The 19,190-nt window shown below is 37.3% G+C and overlaps 3 protein-coding genes across 3 annotated transcripts; all 3 read left to right on the top strand.

The window, feature by feature from the left end:
* Window positions 1-3,789: 3,789 nt before the first annotated feature.
* Window positions 3,790-4,841, top strand: LOC145940843 (uncharacterized). Its single transcript, XM_083046458.1, has 2 exons — window positions 3,790-4,118; window positions 4,211-4,841. The coding sequence occupies exons 1-2, from the start codon at window positions 3,808-3,810 to the stop codon at window positions 4,794-4,796; spliced, it is 897 nt and encodes a 298-aa protein (XP_082902584.1). The 5' UTR covers window positions 3,790-3,807; the 3' UTR covers window positions 4,797-4,841.
* Window positions 4,842-14,664: 9,823 nt separating this feature from the next.
* LOC145941080 (uncharacterized) lies at window positions 14,665-15,393 on the top strand. Its single transcript, XM_083046889.1, has one exon. It carries the CDS (start codon window positions 14,665-14,667, stop codon window positions 15,391-15,393), a length of 729 nt encoding a protein of 242 aa, XP_082903015.1.
* A 23-nt stretch (window positions 15,394-15,416) lies between these two features.
* On the top strand, window positions 15,417-17,483 carry LOC145941073 (uncharacterized). The gene is made up of 3 exons (XM_083046881.1): window positions 15,417-15,750; window positions 16,006-16,926; window positions 17,014-17,483. The coding sequence occupies exons 1-3, from the start codon at window positions 15,417-15,419 to the stop codon at window positions 17,481-17,483; spliced, it is 1,725 nt and encodes a 574-aa protein (XP_082903007.1).
* Window positions 17,484-19,190: the final 1,707 nt, after the last annotated feature.

Here is a 19,190-nt window from a genome sequence, read left to right as displayed (position 1 = left end):
GCGAAGAGTCGCCGGATCGTTGGCGCGTAACGCCGGTGTCGAGGCGCAGGGCGCCAGAGGCAGGCGAAGAGTCGCCGGATCGTTGGCGCGAGCGCCAGAGACAGGCGAAGAGTCGCCGGATCGTTGGCGCGTAACGCCGGTGTCGAGGCGCAGGGCGCCAGAGGCAGGCGAAGAGTCGCCGGATCGTTGGCGCGTAACGCCGGTGTCGAGGCGCAGGGCGCCAGAGGCAGGCGAAGAGTCGCCGGATCGTTGGCGTGTAACGCCGGTGTCGGGGCGCAGAGCGCCAGAGACAGGCGAAGGGTCGCCGGATCGTTTGCGCGTAACGCCTGTTTGTTGATTCCTCTTGCTGAGGAGATGAAGTGGCGTCGGCTGGGTTCGCCTGCGAGCCGTAGCTTCCTCCAGAGGAGGAAGATTTTCCTTAGCGCCCAAAAATATTGGTCCGAAAGTCGCTGTAGGGGGGTCAGAGGGGATAATCGGAATTGAAAATCTCTAGTAGAGATTATTCCGAAAAAAGTCTTGGCAGTGTACCAAGCAATATTCGTGACCCGTGCACAATTATTTGATTCCAACGAAAACTTAATTTTCGTTGGAATCAACGCACCGAAATCCGCATATGTGCTCCTATAGCCTATGTAATACTCAATTTATATTTAATATAGAAGGAGCCTTTAAATTCTTAATGTTTAAAATTTTTTTAAGTTTTTTTAAAGTTTAAAGTTCTTTTTAATTTACATAATATATTAAAATATAATATGTCATTAAATAATAATAATAACAAATACCTCTACATTATAATTATTTTATAAAAGTATTATTAAAATTTAATAAATTTATTAAAATTTAACAAGTCTAATTTTATTTTAGATTATATTATTAATATTATATATATATAATATTTAAAAGACTGGATTATTTTAGTATCGAATGCCGTTTGGACTGAAGAATGCGCCAGCAACTTTCCAACGCCTGATGAATTCAGTACTTACTGGAATACAAGGGCTCAGATGTCTAGTCTATTTAGATGACATCGTTATCTACGGATCTAGCCTGGAGAATCATAACCGAAGACTCGTAGAAGTCCTGCAGAGACTACGAGGACACAACCTGAAGCTACAACCGGATAAATGTGAATTTCTGCGGAAGGAGGTAATATATCTGGGACACATTATCTCCGAAAATGGAATATTACCGGATCCATCGAAATTAACAGCGATAAAAGACTTTCCGACACCGAGAAAAGTAAAAGACATCCAGTCATTCATCGGACTAGCCGGATATTATTGCAAGTTTATTCAAGATTTTTCAAAAATAGCGAAGCCTCTAACAAAATTAACGAAGAGAAGTGAAACATTCGCGTGGAATAGCGAACAACAAATAGCATTCGACATATTAAAAGAAAAACTAATGACAGCACCAGTGTTACAATATCCAGATTTCAGTAAAGAATTTAATGTGACCACAGATGCTTCCGACTATGCAATCGGAACTGTGCTGTCACAGGGACCGATAGGCAACGACCCATCGCTTACGCAAGCAGAGTATTATCTCGCGCGGAGCAAAATTACAACACAACAGAAAAAGAATTACTAGCGATCGTATGAGCCGTGAAACATTTTAGACCATATGTCTATGGAACGAAATTTAAAATTATTACGGATCACAAATCCTTGGTATGGCTTTTCAACGTAAACGATCCCGGATCAAGATTAATCCGCTGGAGATTGAAACTAGAAGAATATGATTATGAAATCATACACAAGGCCGGACGAACGAACGCGAACGCCGACGCGTTAAGTCGAAACGTAACAAGAGACGCCAACCAAGAGGAACGGGAAGAAGAGATCCACAAGTTAGAAAAGAAAGAAGAAAAAGACGATTCCGATAACGAAAAAGTATACACAGAAGAAGAAAAACGACAAATACTTTACGAATATCACAACGCGCCCATTAGAGGACATCAAGGAATCGAAAGAACAATTAAACGAATTCGACTAAACCACAATTGGCCGGGTTTAACAAAAGATGTTGAACAATATATCGCAAGATGCGAATCGTGTCAAAAAAATAAATTATCGCGAAAAAATAAAGTACCGCTAATAATTACGGATACGCCTAATTAACCGTTTGAAAAATGCGCGTTAGATATTGTAGGGCCATTAACGGTAACTACAAATGGAAATAAATATTTGCTGACCTTTCAAGACAGTTTAACAAAGTTTAGTAAAACGATCCCGATACCGAATCAAGAAGCCGGAACAATCGCAAAAGAATTCGTAACCAAAATAATTAGCGAACACGGAATTCCGGATAGAATTTTAACAGATCAAGGGACGAACTTTCTCAGCGAAATATTTAAAAATACATGTAAACTATTAAAAATCAAAAAATTACAAACGACCGCGTATCATCCGGAAATAAACGGAGCGCTCGAGCGATCACACAGGACGCTAGCCGAATACCTTCGTCATTATATTAACGCCGCTCAGACTGACTGGGACAAATGGACGCCTTACGCAATGTTTACGTACAACACAACCCCGCACACGGCAACGGGATACATACCCTTTGAGCTAATCTACGGACATAGAACCAACGGCATTGACAAAACCACCGAGAACAACCTACAGTTACGACGATTACGCTCAAGAACTCAGGGAAAGATTAAGGGCCACCCAGCAGATCGCGAAGTACTGCATAAAGGAAGAAAAAATTAAAGCGAAAAAATATTACGATAAAGACACGAAAGAGACAAAATTTAAAGTCGGCGAAAAAGTGTTAATGCACGATGAAACGCTACGACGCGGACGGTCAAAGAAACTTGACGCGCTATGGATGGGACCGTACACGGTAATCGAAAAGAACTCCGACGTCAATTATACCATAAAAAAGGGAAGACGGACGATACGAATACATGCAAATGAGTTGAAACCGTACATAGAAAATGAAGAAAATAAACTTAAACATACCCATCCGCTGGTTCGTCCTTGACATCCGCTAGTTCCTCCTTAAGATCAGCATTGGCGGAAGAAAGTAACACCCGCAGTAGGACCATGGACCAAGCATCCTCCGGCATAACCGGAGACAATCCCTCATAAAGGAGCAACGATGCCGGCATACCCCCGTGATATGGGAAGGATCGACCTTCCTCGACAGCCTTTAAGGCGCACTGAAGAGGAACTTCGGACACCCTCTCCCTGGGCACAGGCACAACTTCTTGAACCACCCGTTCGCCAGTGGAAACGTCCAAGGTCACTCGTAACGAATACGGTGTATCGGAACATCAATATACCGCTTCGCAGGCCCGTAAAGGCCATCACACATAGAATTCCGTAGCGACGTAAGACGTAACCGTAAAACGTAAAACACAATACCCATCACACACAGTCGACGTAGCCGTAAGCGTCTACAGTCTTTGGAAAAATCTTTCAATCGGTGCAGTGTATTTGTTATAAACATTGTGTAATTTAAAAAGTAAGTATAAAAAAACAATGTACTCAATCAGCAGTTTAATATAAAGAAAAATTATCATGGCAAAATTATTGATTCGTTAACCAACTAACCTCCAAATCGTTCATATGTCATCTTGTCTTGTTTAAAAAATTTAATGTTTTCAACTTGCCAATATTAACTATAAAAATGTTTAATGAATTATTGATAGGCATTTAATTTTACATTATAAAGCCCAAATGTTGTTTTAATGCAAAAACTATTCAATTTTGAAATATAAAAAAGACAAGGATCAAAATTAGGTTTAATGCTAAACAAATTATTATAGGATTTAGTCATCAGCAGCAAAATAACGAAATCATGGATAGTGAAGATGAAATTCTTATTGGATTATTGATTCTGGCTGCAGGGCTAATTACATTACAAAAGAAGAAGTCAGCTAAATGGTTAAATCGCAGATGGTGGGTTCGACCTATCAACCTCAACCGACGTGATCAAGGAGAGTTTTTACATTTACTCCAAGAAATGAAGAATGACCTGGACACGTTTTTTCGATATACAAGAATGCCATTGCCACAATTCATGAGGTTATTAGAGATGATAAGACCATACTTGAGAAAACAAAGCCACAGAGCTTTGGTACCAGAGCAAAGACTTGCCATCACTCTTCGGTAAAGTATTTCTTTCAATTATTTGCAACTACATGCTTAATTTTAAATATATTTAGGGAAATTAATTCATAAAATTTTACTATTAATTACAGATATCTTGCAATCGGTGATCAAATATTTTCCATTGCTTTGGCTTATCGCATTGGAGAGTCAACAGCATACAACGTGATAAAAGAAACATGTGCTGTGTTGATAAAAGTACTAGCACCCATATATCTTCAACCTCCAACACAAGAAAAATGGATTGATATATGCAACGGGTATCTGAAAGATTGGAATTTCCCAAATTGTGTGGGAGCTGTAGATGGGAAACATTTTTGGATACAAACACCGCCCAATTCTGGTAGTATGTACTATAATTACAAGAAGACATTTAGTATTGTATTGATGGCAGCGTGCGACCACAACTACAAATTTACACTGGTAGACGTTGGATCCTACGGCAGCAATAATGATGCTGGAATCTTTTCTCGATCGGAATGTGGTAAAGCCTTGCTTAATGAGACGCTCAACTTACCAAGAGGTGTAGCTAAATTACCTGAAAGTGAAATCGAGATACCATGTTTCTTTGTCGAAGATGAGGCATTTCAATTGATAAAAAACATGATGAGACCTTATTCAGGTCGTGGCTTGGATGAAAAGATGACAATTTTCAACTACAGACTGTCACGAGCCTGAAGAACAATTGAAAATGCGTTCGGAATTCTTGTGTTTCGATGGAGAGTTTTCAGAAAATCCATATGTATGCAGCCTACTACCGTAGATAATATAATTATGGCATGCATTTGTCTCCATAACTTTCTTAAAATAGAAAATGATCTATTACCATCACAAAACAGACGATACTGTGAAATTAATTTCGTCGACGTTGAATCTCAAAACGGTGAAATAAGGAATGGAGAAATGAGACATTAGAAGAAAGAACAAATCTCAGACCAACACGTGCCCATCGAGCAACTAGAGAGGCGTATAATCAGAGAGATTCACTGGCAAACTATTTTCTAACTCCAGCAGGTGAAGTTCCTTGGCAATATGCATATATACACCGAGGCTTCAACAGCCAAGATCCACCTGAAAATTGACATTTATTTCTATGAATTTGACTCTAATTGTATATAATAACATAATAATTGAGCGCGTAAGTGAGCCACTGACTGGATTCGATAAATTCACATTTATTTCAATGAATTCTTGACTCTAATCGTACATAGTTTAATTGAGTGTTTGATGAGCCACATAAATAAAGACATCTTCAGTTAAACATGTATTCGTATTTATTGTAATAAAATAAACATTGTATTAATAACATTTGTATTAAGTAATTGTAATTTATAATAAACTTGTAATCTAAAAAAATTTGTAATCCACTCTTAAATCTAATAAATTTATAATTTGTAATAAGTAATTGTAATTTGTAATAAACTTGTAATCTAAAAAAATTTGTAATTCACTCTTAAATCTAATAAATTTATAATTTGTAATTGTAATTTGTAATGTAATAAAATTTGTATTAAGCATAATTTTTGCTTAAATAGTGAATGTTAAATTATTAACTAGTCAACATAGTTATGTAAAATAAACTTTTAGTAAAATAATATATATATATATATGGCACCTTTGGTAGATCAACACAACTGGAATTGCACACATTCAAGGATACGGTTCAAACAATATCTTAGTGATTGCTTTCTGGCGTTTTATTTTTTCAGAATCTGGTAATCGTTCTAGCTGCTTGGCCACGAACATGCCGAATATTTCTGTATCTGAATTTCTGGTCGTTGCAGAGGTATTTGCAGTTGTAATACGTTGATGCATTGTTTGACAGAGTAATGATAAGGAGTTTTCCAATTCAGACGTCGGAATCTTCTTTTTAGCTTTTGCTCTGGGTATCGTTGCTTTAGATGAGGCTGTGCTAGCAGGAGAAGGTGGAACATCTTGTGGCAAAAAGCTTGAAGTGGACGAAGTTCCAGAATTATTCGGATAAGATTCATGTGAGAATTCGGGAGCCATCGATAGAGAAGAAGTAATTGGACGTTGAGAGTGATTTTTTCCGAAGATGGAAGAAAAGTTTGTACAAGGTCTGTTAGGGAAATCAAATTCAGATGGTGGCTGGATAATATTAGTTGAGTCTTCATCTTCGAATTCAAGTGACAATCCAGGTAAATGTGTACATTTTTCCGATGATTCTTTCTGGATAGAAGCAACAACATGGGTAGTTGTATAGTTCACAGTCTTTGGTTGCTTTGAACTGGAAACGTTTGTGAATGTTCTAGTAAAAAAAAACAATGTACATATATACGATAGGATGAGACTGTGTCAGAGAAAGGTAGCACTTACTTTCTTCTTTTTATATGATTCTCCAAAAACAGCATTGATTCATACAATAGAAATAAGGGTCTACGAGTAGCTCCACTGCCGCTTCGTGTATCAGTTGTTTCTCGTAGACGCTTTTCTTTCCCAAATCTCTCACGCAATCGAGTCCATCGTGTCCGACAATCATTCACTACAAAAAAGAGATAAATTATTCTTAATAATACTCGGCATATGATGTAAATTGACATCACTTATACATATAATAAATCTTACCTGGCATATTTGTCGCCAAAGCTATTTCTTTCCAAGAGTTTTCTTTCATGAGATTGTCCTTAAAATCTTTACTTTTGTGATCGTAAAGATGAGGATATCCTCTAACCGTTTAAATCAATAATTCATCGATCTTTTTTAAATTTTCATTTTCTTGCACATCATCCTGATCGTCGACATTTGAATGATCGACGACAAAATTGTAATATTTGTTATGATCACTCATTTTGCACAGCTCACAAATGATGTTATAAGCACATGAGAATGTTATAACCTCACTAATAACCGGATGTCAAATTCGAATTGAAGCGGGTCTTAAACAACCGGGAAGATTTGTGATTATATTATTGGCTGTCCGCAATACATAAGCCGTAAAAATTTCAACGATACGGAATTTTTCGACACTACGGCTACGGGCTACGGACTAAAATAGTGGGGATGCATACTCAATTGTGATTGGTCGATTCCCTTACGGTTACGTCTTACGTCGCTACGGAATTCTATGTGTGATGGCCTTAACACAGGGTCGCGCGGCAACTCAAGCCCCACCACAGGCTGGCGATAACAAAACTCACAAAGGGGAGTACACAGCCCCTCACAAAAGGATACGCCGCACTCACAATACAAATAAAAGCTCATGATGCGATGGATAGTCAAGACAAGACTAAGAAAAATTTTCGCAGTAATATCCCATGAGGCGAAAGAAATCAAAAACGCCCCACTTAAAACCAGAAAGATAAAACCATATAGAGATAAAATAAGAGGAATTATATCATTACAGGATGCTCATATTCAGTGCCAACGCAGCGTTAATAAGACAGCCAGAACAAGAGCAGGACTACAAAATCGAAAAATTTACCAGCAACCCAGAAGTGTATTTCGAAAAAATAGGCCAGTTACATCACTCCACGAAAAAATGGAAGTTAGTAATAAAATTGGACTTAACAACAATAAACCGCAGACAGGAACAAGTAAAGAATTATTTACAACAAACAAAAACATTATGGAAACACAATGGAATTTCAAACCAACTATCATAAAGAAACTTGCATCAATTTAAATAATATTATAAAAAGAGAATTGACGTACTTACAAAACATTATGACGCAAATAAGTACCATATATAAAATGCCAACTAACAGACGCAGAGGACTAATAGACGGGATAGGTACAATAGCAAAAACATTATTCGGAACAATGGACGCGAACGACGAAAAACATATTAACGAACAGCTATACATACTTCAAACGCGACAACAAATCACTCAACACACAGTACGAAAATCAAATAAGAATATTAAATGACACGGTAGCTCATCTCGATAAATTAGAAAATATAATCGACCGAAACGAAAAATTATTACAAAAACGTGTAACCGAATACATCAGTCACGAAGAAATAATAGAACATTTTATAACCATTATAGCAATTATGACAGACCTAATACGAGACATAGAAAATATAGAACATCTCACGTATTTACGTAAAGGGATGTTACATCCAAAATTAATGCCGATCGATAGTAGCATTACCTATTTAAAAGAGGCATCAACTCAGCTACCACAAAGAGCATATTTTCCGTTTAGAATTTACAGGAAAGATTGGTTAGAAATAGAGGAAAATATAGTAATAACCGCATACTGCGATAAAACAAATGTATATACTATTTTAAGTTTTCCTATAATTACGCAACCTACATATGACATAATAAACACGATTGAATTCCCCACACCTTCATATAAATATGTATTTGGTCATATAGAAATTAATAATAAGATAATCGCGATAGATAAGGAAAAATTAACGTATTTTGCCGTAACAGAAAACGACTTACAAAAATGTAATAAAATAAACTCACATTATATATACGAACGAAGTACGCCAGTATATCGAATAAACTCGAATGCGCCATGCGAAGTACAAATATATACACAACAACCGAAACCGAAATATCAACGCTATTGTAATATAAGACATTACGCTTCGACCAATATGATATGGATCACAGCAACCTCAGACTTGGTTGTACTCTACCGCCGCGGAACGAACAATCACTATACAATGCAACGAACAATCCGAAAAAAGAGAAATAATAAAAAATACAGGTAAAATTACTCTGAGGGGAATGCAAACTAACAACGACAGACATGACGATACAGACAAAAGAAGCAAACTATGGAATAAATATAGAAATCTATTTACTCGAAATTAATATAACGTTACCACATACCGATAACGTAATAATATACGAGCATGACAAATTAGAAAATACATTACAACACTATGCAGAATTAGTAAAACTTGAGGCCAAATTAGAAAGTATAGACAACGATTTACAAAATAATGAACAAAACTTTTATACACAAAAGCAATTTATTTATCCTATGGCGTCTAGCGGAATAATCATAGTGATAATAACAGTATTATTAATATGGATTATTGTTAGAAGAACAAACAAAAAAAAACAAAATTAGGAAGCGACCATCGGTCATCTTCGATGACGATTGGAGCTTATCAAGATCCATATTGAAAAGGAGTCAAAGCACGCGTTTCTAGAATTAAGAAACGATTATAATTATATTGTACACGCGAAATGTATATTGTATACTATATTATTATACGAAAAACTACGTACCTCCGTTTTTCTTTTCCAACGGGAGAGGGGTGTTATAGCTCTAAATAGCTATAACTACTTAAATTACATCCGCTTGACAACGCGTGGGCCGCGAAAAAACCGCATACGCAGCGAGACACGCGCAAAATCTAAAAGTTACAAAAATGCAAGCGAAGCGAAGGAGACTTCGAATTTCCTTCGCTTACATCCAGAACTTTGACCGAGAGGGTTTGTTACCAGGCACCTCCTCCGATCAAAAGATTCCAAAAATCTGGCTATAAAACCGGACAGTAGACGCGGTCGCGGCAGTCGCAAATTAAGAACTGAATTATGTGTAACGCCGTCGCTGAGTTATAAGCATATACAAACTGCCGAGTATACTTAGGGGATGATCAAGCTTCGCCCCTTGGGATTTAGCTGAATTTTAAATATATTATTATACATCCCTCCCACTAATACTCAGTACAATAACTTGTGCCAATGCGCATTAGTTTACGAGATATAATATTTGAAAGTCGGCCATGTGGGTAATCTACCGAATCGGTAAACCAAGTTTTCAACAGTTAGCGTGGCCGTGCACGTAAGGTCGAACGGTTACAACGCTGGAAGTATCGAGTTCGAGACCTGCTTTTTTCCAATTGTTTTTTTACTTTTTTTAAACATATTTATAAAATATTGCTATATTAAACGTGTATTATTTAAATAAATTAATACGCAGATATTAAACTTGTTATAACCTAAAAAATTATTACATATTTATTACAATTATTTGCACGTATATTTAGGAAAGGCAACAATTTGTTTATAATAAAAATATAAAAATATAAAATTTCAGATTTTGTATTCCCGCCGTTCTTTCGGAGACTATATCCGACTCCTATCAGAATAGGAGAATGAAGTATTTTTTCTTGTGAGTTATATTATAATAAAATTTATGTTGCACATTTTATAAAATTATATTTTAAAACTTGTAAAATTTTAAATAAACAAATAAGGACTTTCTATCTAGGCAATCGGTCAATTAATTAATTCATATCAATTTTCATTAATCGCAATTTCATTAATCAATTCAAATCTGCAGAAATATAATAAATGCAAAAACATAATAAAATCCGTTTTTTCAATAATAATTATCTGAAACTATTGAAAATTTTTAAAGTGATTATTCAACACATTGTGGTTTGGAACGAGTCAAATTAACATAATGACAACGAATAACATAGATTTAGAGAATCTCGAAACAGATAACAATAATAGCGCTATCTGAAATTGAAGAAACAGAAAATGAAACATATTTTAATTAATAATTCGTTCAAGAAAATTCTTGGCGTATATGGGCCAGATTGAGACAGATTTTATATGAAGTTAAGATCATATAATCATATAATTGCTTCAGATGTTGGCAATAGAATCAATCTATATTATTTTTCACAAATAGTTAAACGCCTGATAATTGATATTAGATTATTACTCTGGACACGCAAAGGGAAGAAAGGATTAGACGAAATATATAAAGAGAATTGAAGCGTATCAAACCATAGTATTGATTTGAATGCGCATCGATACGTCGGTTGAAAAAAAGTATAGCAGTTACTTTGTTGTGCCAGAAAGAATTGCATGTTAATGAGTAAAAAAAATGATAATAGGCAATGATAATTTTGAGGCAGTATCAGATGAATCGTCTGACAAAGATCACGCGTTGTCGAATGACAGTGATTACATTAGTGATCGCAGTGAGAACTTTACGATAAATGTCGACAAAATAGTGCCAATTTGCAAATCATTGCGCTAAACGGACGTACAAAAAATTTTGCACCATGTATTTTTACTATTCCACGGGTGGTGCTGTTGCGTAGAACACGTCGTGCACGACATGCGTCTTCGGAAAATCAGTCGGAAAATCAAATACGCACACACACATGTATACGATCACATACGAGATACATACGAGATACATACGAGATACGAGGGCAGTTCGATAAGTCAGTGACTTTTACAAGATATGGCACTCAAATCGCAATCTAATTTTATTTCTGATATTTATCATCTTATTTAAGTATACACACCAAGTTTCAAGTAGATCTGTCAAATAGAAATTTTTTGACAATGTTCTAAAGCAGATAAGTTTGTGTTTTTTGCTAAAATGGAAAAAGTGAATTTCGTGTGCTAATAAAACATTACTTTTTGCGTGGAAAAACCATTAAGGAAACTGAAGAAAAGCTAAAAAAGTATTATGGGGACTCTGCTCCGTCGCATGGAATGGTTCACAAGTGGTTCACTGAATTTCGTTGTGGTTTTTGGTCGATTGTGAGCAAGCGCGTCACTCATCTGGCCGACAGCTTCTTCATGCCCAAATGTTTATGCAAGATATTAAAAACACGTTCGTTTGAGATATTTACCATCTTGGCTATCTCGCGTATCTTCACTCGACGGTCGTCCAATACAATATCATGGATTTTATTGACTGTTTCTTCAGTTGTGACCTCATTCGGACGTCCCGGGCGCTCAGCATCATTCGTGCTTGTACGACCACAACGAAATTCAGTGAACCACTTGTGAACCATTCCATGCGACGGAACAGAGTCCCCATAATACTTTTTTAGCTTTTCTTCAATTTCCTTAATGGTTTTTCCACGCAAAAAGTAATGTTTTATTAGCATACGAAATTCACTTTTTTCCATTTTGGCAAAAAACACAAACTTATCCGCTTTAGAACGCTGTCAAAAAATTTCTATTTGCCAGATCTACTTGAAACTTGGTGTGTATACTTAAATAAGATGATAAATATCAGAAATAAAATTAGATTGCGATTTGAGTGCCATATCTTGTAAAAGTCACTGACTTATCGAACTGCCCTCGTACATACGAGAGAACGAGCCTCGGAGAAGCGAGAACATACGAAAGTATATTCGTGCGAGTTCGTGGACCCACGGAATAGTAAAACAGAAAACGTGGAGGCTCGGCTTTCATTGGTAAAAAGCGATAGATCACAGATCTCAATTAAGAAAGGTCACGTGTGTATAAGCCGTGACTCAGGAAATATGTTTACCGAGGCGTTGTCGCGGTCTGGCTAAGAGACAAGGCAAAGTGCCTCTAATATAAAATACAAGGTAAAGTACCTTTAAGCGATATAAAATTCATTACTTTTGCATACGTATTGAAAATATAATTTGTTGGACAGTGGTTGTAATACTCGTTAAATTTATATACATATAACTGAATAAACTAGTTGAGTTACACGAAAAGACAGTGTGGGTGTATTAACGTTACTCCCATTGACACAAAACAGGTGCTTTAGCTGTATGTGCTTCGTGTATAATTGTCTTGCAAGACGCGAATTTCGGACACATGTATGCTGTTCGAAAGCATGTGATTGAATTACACCACAGTATATACAGTAGCGCAACTCTCTCAATTTCTTGATATATAAAATGGAGTACGCATGCACAAAATCAGCGAGTATATTCAGTACCGCCATCTGAACTTTTCTCTCACTCTTTCTTATGGTTTTCTCTCTCTGATTCATACTGAGGGATCGAGTAGCTGAGGTATGGTTAGATGAGAGATTTGAAAGAGAAAAAATAAGTTTGCATAATTTGCGATATAAGTACATATGTATAATTTATTGTACATTATAGTACATTATAATTTCTTAAAATAAAATAAAACATAAATTATAATTACGTACTTTATAATTTTTCTATAATATTTGTTATAAAATATATATATATATTGTATATATATATACATATATATATATAATATAGAATTATTTATTAATAAATATATTTAATAAATATCTTGGTTTCTTTTTATTCATTTATTTGCTTTAATATATGGATTTTAATTAAACGCATATATTATCATACGTTCTATAAATTTTTTAAATATTTCTTTTAATTTTAAGCTTTTAATTGTGTTAAATATATATGTGTGCACATTAATATGTAAATATATGAATATTTGATGTGATTCTTTTGCTATCTGTTATGTCAAGTATAAATTATTATTTATTTTAATATTTAAATTATGTTATATAATATTTTATATTTTTTTATATACACTCGGCCAAAAAAAAAACGGTACACTTGAAAAGTAGTAAAAAATTGTCAAGGTTCAAGAATTTATAACTCAGCTAATAATTGTGATATCGAGGTGTTTAAAAAAATGAAAATGAAGCTTGAAAATTGTAGTTTTAGAAAATTTTAGTGCCGATTACGTGAAATGATCAGTTTTGCAATGACAAATGATAGAATGTGAACCTGCAAAACTGCTGACTAGAAGGTCCACTTTCCTGAATTGCACGGTGTAAATCAGTTGACGTAGCTGAATGGGATAAAAAGCACGTAAAGATTTGAACTTTTCTCTTTAAAATGCGCTTTGGCGGAACTCGATACGATAATTTTTCGCTGAGTTATCGCAATTTGAAAAAAGTCGGTTTTTTAAGGACAAATTGTGATTTAAAATGTGTATCTGCTATCTTTATCAATTCGAATTATTGCAATTCTATTCAAAAATGTTGCATTGCATGCGGAGGTGTCCCGAAGCGAGCAAATTGTGCCGGGCATCTCACGCAAACAAAGTCCGAGTAGGATATTCGCGGGGTTTTCGCCGGCAAGAGTTCGGCACTACTTCCTCGAGGATCGGAAATCCATGAGAATTTCCCCGCGTAATAAAAAGTAAAAAAATGAAAAAGTGAAAAAGTAAAAAAAGTACAAATGAAAAAAAATGAAAAAGTAAAAAAAGACACACACAAATGTGATTTCAAACAATGGCTTTTTTCTTTTTTTTTTCTTTTTTTTTATTTTTTCATACTTAGATATTCGGGTATTATATAATCTTAATATTCAATATTTGCAAGCTTTATATATAATTCTCATAACAAATCTTAAATACGGGAAAGATAGCGCCTCGTGCGTCACATAGCGGTAAATAAAAGAACTAATGATTAATGAATACTGTTTTTATAATATTTTTGGAATGTTACAGTAATATTTCGTTTAAAATATTACAGTTACATGTTCTTATAATGTCTCTCCAATATTACGTTGCAACTTGTAAGATTATAATATTGCTGCAATGTAAATGAAATGTTCTGTGCTGTACGTAAAATGAATGTTTTTAAAACGTCTAAATATAATATACTTTGAACGTCTAATAATGGATATTCTTAAAACATTCATATTATATCTATGGACATTTGGACTAAATAAAAACCAAAACTGGACGTCCATTGGATATTCTGTGCTGTCTGGGTAGAGTTTAACTTACCAAATACGTCACATACTGGCGACCGTGACAGGACCTATTTAACGTTTTTGTGACAATTTTTGCGGAAAAGAACCACTATGGATAAATTGAAAAGGTCACGTACTATTATTCGTGCGTCGTTCACACGCAATTTGAGTGTACTGAGTGCGGAGCTAGATAAGGAAAGGCCGGATATTACGGAAATGCAAATACGCTTCGCAATAGTAAAGGAAAAGGCACTCCAGCTCGAAGAAATAAATCAAAAAATCTTTGAGGTTATGATCGACGAAGACTACAGAGAAGAAGAGCTGACAAGCGAGACCGATACAGCCGATAAATATCGAATGAAATATCAACAGGCGAAGATTGCGGTGAGTACTGTAAATGAAACGCCTCGATCGGCGGCTTCGGCACAAGATACGACACAAATACAAATTTCTAGAGATAACGCGCGTAAGTTTGAACTGCCGAAAATACAACTGCCGAAATTTAGCGGAGATCTCAAAGATTGGTTGCAATTTTGGAGTCTGTTCCAGCACATTCATGAAGATATAAACATAACAAAAGAAGACAAGTTTCAGTACTTGATACAAGCAATGATAAAAGATTCCAGAGCGAGTGTACTTGTTAACAGTTTTCCGCCAACAGCAGCCAATTATGATAAAGTCATCTCAAGTTTGAAATCACGTTTTGGCAAAGAGGATTTACTTGTGGAGATCTACGTTCGAGAAATGCTCAAGTTAGTATTAAGCCAATCATTGAAAACAAGTACTCACGCTTCTTTATCAAGTATTTATGATAAACTCGAGACAAATTACGAGCTCTAGAGTCGCTAGGAGTCACAACAGATATGGGTGCTGCGATGCTGTACCCATTGATGGAATCATCGTTGCCTGAAGATCTTTTACGCGTATGGCAGAGGAATACGAAAGCAATTAATTCCACCACATCAAAACAACGTCTAGATGAACTAATGTCTTTTCTTCAAACGGAAGTAATGAGTAAAGAGAGAATCACCATGGCTATGAGTGGTTTCGGATTAAACAACGAGTCAGCAACCAATCAAGATAAATCCAAGAAAAAAATAAAAAACGATCCGAAGGAAATAGCTACCGCTGCTGGACTTTTTACAGCTAAAGAAGAGAAGACCCTTTCTTGTATATTTTGTAGTCAAGAACACGAAAGTGCGTTCTGCAGTAAAGCCAAAAAGAAAGAGAGATGCAAAGTTATCAAATCAAAAAGTGCTTGTTTTTATTGCACGAAGATAGGTCATAGTTTTAAATTCTGCAAATATAAAGGTAAATGTGCCTGGTGTGGGAAAAGACACGTATTAATTATGTGTCGTAATACAGCTCAACAAAACGCTCCGGTAAAAAATAGTCAAACAGAAGAGCTTAAGACACAAGAGCAATCGACACTCATTAACCTTTCACTCACAGGCGAAGTATTTTTGCAGACTCTTCGTGTAAAATTATTTAATCAAGGTAAGGAACAAGTGGTCAGAGCAATTTTTGATACAGGCTCACATAGGTCATACATCCTTGATCACTATGCCGAGAAGATGGGATTCGAAGTCGTAGGCGAACAACAGATCGTGCATATGTTGTTTGGAGGTTCGAAGTCTAGCCCATTACTACACAAAGGATATCGAGTCAATATACGAAATATGGAAGGATCATATCCTTGCAACTTTGTGTCCCTGAATCAAAGAACAATATGTGAAAAGATTCCATCTGTGAGTAAAAAACCATGGATACAAGAGTTGCAACAGGCAGGAATAAAACTCACAGATATGAACTCAAAAGACGAACCGATTGCTGTATTAATTGGCGCAGACATTACAGGAAAGTTACTGACAGGAAAACGCGAAGAACTCAAATGTGGAGCCGTAGCATTGGAGACATCACTTGGATTGATTGGAAAAGTGAATACTCAACCGCAACAAAAGATAGACACAACACTCATGGTCGTATCTATGTTTACGCATCAAGACAATGTTACTAATTTATGGAAGCTAGATACATTAGGCATTATGGATCCTATTTTAAAGAAGACAGAAGATATCCATCAAGCAGAGGTCAAAGAAAATTTCCGACAAACCATCAAGATGGATACGGATGGTTGTTACGAAGTATTACTTCCTTGGAAGGAAAACCATCTACCACTGATAGACAATATAAGTTCGGCGGTAAAACGACTTGAGTCCTCCACCAGAAAACTTAAGGCTCAACATTTATATGAGGCATATCAACAAATATTTGAAGAATGGTTAACAGAAGGCATCATTGAAAAGGTACCGGATGAAGAACTGAAAAATAATGCCTATTATCTACCTCATAGAAGTGTAATTAAACCCAACAGTAGATAAGGCACGAAGATAAGGCCGGTATTTGATGCATCTGCTGCGGGAGAAAGCTCACCATCACTCAATCATTGTCTGGAAACAGGCCCTAACTTAATTGAACAAATTCCGAGGATTCTACTACGCTTCAGACAACACAAGATAGGAATAACTGCAGACATCCGAAAAGCTTTCTTGCAAATAAGCGTTTCACCTGGAAATAGAGACGTATTACGTTTCCTATGGTGGAAGAAAAATCGACCGGAAGAAATAGAGATATATAGACATAGAAGAGTGGTTTTCGGAGTTTCTAGCAGCCCTTTCCTCTTAGGAGCAACAATTGAATATCATCTAGAAAGAGCGTTACTGCAAGTAGAAACGGAAGAAAAAAGGGAAATCATTCAACGCTTGAAGAAATCATTTTACGTGGACAATTGCGTAACCAGCGTCAATACACCCAGAGAGGCTACAGCATTTCAAGTTATCGCGAGACGAGTTATGGATAAAGGCAAATTTGAGGATGGGAGTACACAGGTCAAGGAGATAATGCCTAAGTTGACTTCAGTAGTGATCTAGGCCGGTTCTAACTCAGGGGCAATGAGGGGTGGTGAGGGGCGAGGGGGAATGACGTCACGCGGGGAGGGGGAGGCGTCCGCGAGGAGGTCGCGGGGAGGGGGAAGCGTCCGCGATGTACCGCGAGGGGTCCGCGGGGAGGGGGAGGCGTCCGCGAGGTTAGGGTCCGCGAGGAGGCCGCGGGGAGGAGGAAGCGTCCGCGATGTACCGCGAGGGATCCGCGGGGAGGGGGTGGCGTCCGCGATTTTGGAGCCGGGTCCGCGAGGGGTCCGCGGGGAGAGAGGAACGCGAAGGAGAGCGCGAGGCGAACGCGAGAGAGAGAGATGCCGCGAGAGAGACGTTCGCGAAAGAGAAATAGCGGTCGCAAGATGATGCAGCGAGGCGTATATGCAAGAGCGAGAGAGATAGCGGTCGCGAGATAGTGCGAGGTAGCGCAGCGACAAGATGACGCGAGGCGTTCGCGAAGGAGAGCGCGAGGCGCACGCGAGAGAGATAACGCAAGCGAGGCGTATATGCAAGAGCGAGAGAGAGATGTTGCGAGATGATGCGGCGATGGAGAGCGCGAGAGCTGATGCAACGAAGGAGAGCGCGAGGCGCACGCGAGCGAGATATCGCAAGAGAGGTGTATATGCAAGAGCGAGAGAGGTAGCGGAGCGAGGAGATGACGCGAAGGAGAGCGCGAGACGCACGCGAGCGAGATATCGCAAGAGAGGCGTATATGCAAGAGCGAGAGAGAGATAGCGGTCGCGAGAAGGAGAGAGATGTCGCGAGGCGAGATAGCGCACCTTAATCTAAAATAAAATATACATTTTTTAAAATAATAATAATAATTTAATATGTATCAAGTGTATTATACATTGTGTGTGTGTGTGTGTGTGTGTGTGTGTGTGTGTGTGTGTGTGTGTGTGTGTGTGTGTGTGTGTGTGTGTGTGTGTGTGTGTGTGTGTGTGTGTGTGTGTGTGTGTGTGTGTGTGTGTGTGTGTGTGTGTGTGTGTGTGTGTGTGTGTGTGTGTGTGAATTCAAAATATAAAAATGAAAATATAAAATATAAATTAATATAAAATGTAATATAAAATACTGCGATGGATGCATCATGACGATCGAACCAGGTGGGTCGATATGATATTTCGTGACGATTGACCCATGTATCATGACTTGTGGTATGAGGCGGAGGCTGCGAGGCGGTGGGGCGGTGGCTGCGAGGCGGAACTCCTACATGACAGAAATTTTTTATTAAATATATTATTAATTATTTTATGAGTCATTTTATTATTTTAATAATTTATAAATGAAATACTTACTAGGCCCATAATGGCTCCGGGACATGTTCGGGAGGATAAGGTTCCTCCCCGAACAACTGGCGAAGGCAGCACACATCATCCCATTCGACGTAAGGGAACTCTTCCTCTATGTCGCCCCACAGCAGGTCATTATAATAGCGGTCATATTCACGACCTATCCGCACCCACCTAATATGCATCTCACGCTCCGACTCATACCACAAGTCATGATACATGGGTCGATAGTTACAAAATATCATATCGACCCACCTGGGCCGATCGTCATGGCACACTATCTCTCCAATAAATTCCATTGTTTCTTAAAATTGTTTTAGATACTGACACGTCAAACGCTAAAAACTTTATGACAAACATCGCGGAGACAGACCCGCTCACGTTAAAAAGAGTAGGGGATGTATGACATAAGAAT

This window comes from Prenolepis imparis, unplaced genomic scaffold (genome assembly GCF_030444845.1).
Source record: "Prenolepis imparis isolate NDT839.2.m4 unplaced genomic scaffold, iyPreImpa1.0 SCAF_9, whole genome shotgun sequence".
Classification (NCBI taxonomy): Eukaryota; Metazoa; Arthropoda; class Insecta; order Hymenoptera; family Formicidae; genus Prenolepis; species Prenolepis imparis.
Note: the sequence above shows the minus strand (reverse complement) of the source record. Positions and strands in the feature narration are given on the sequence as shown.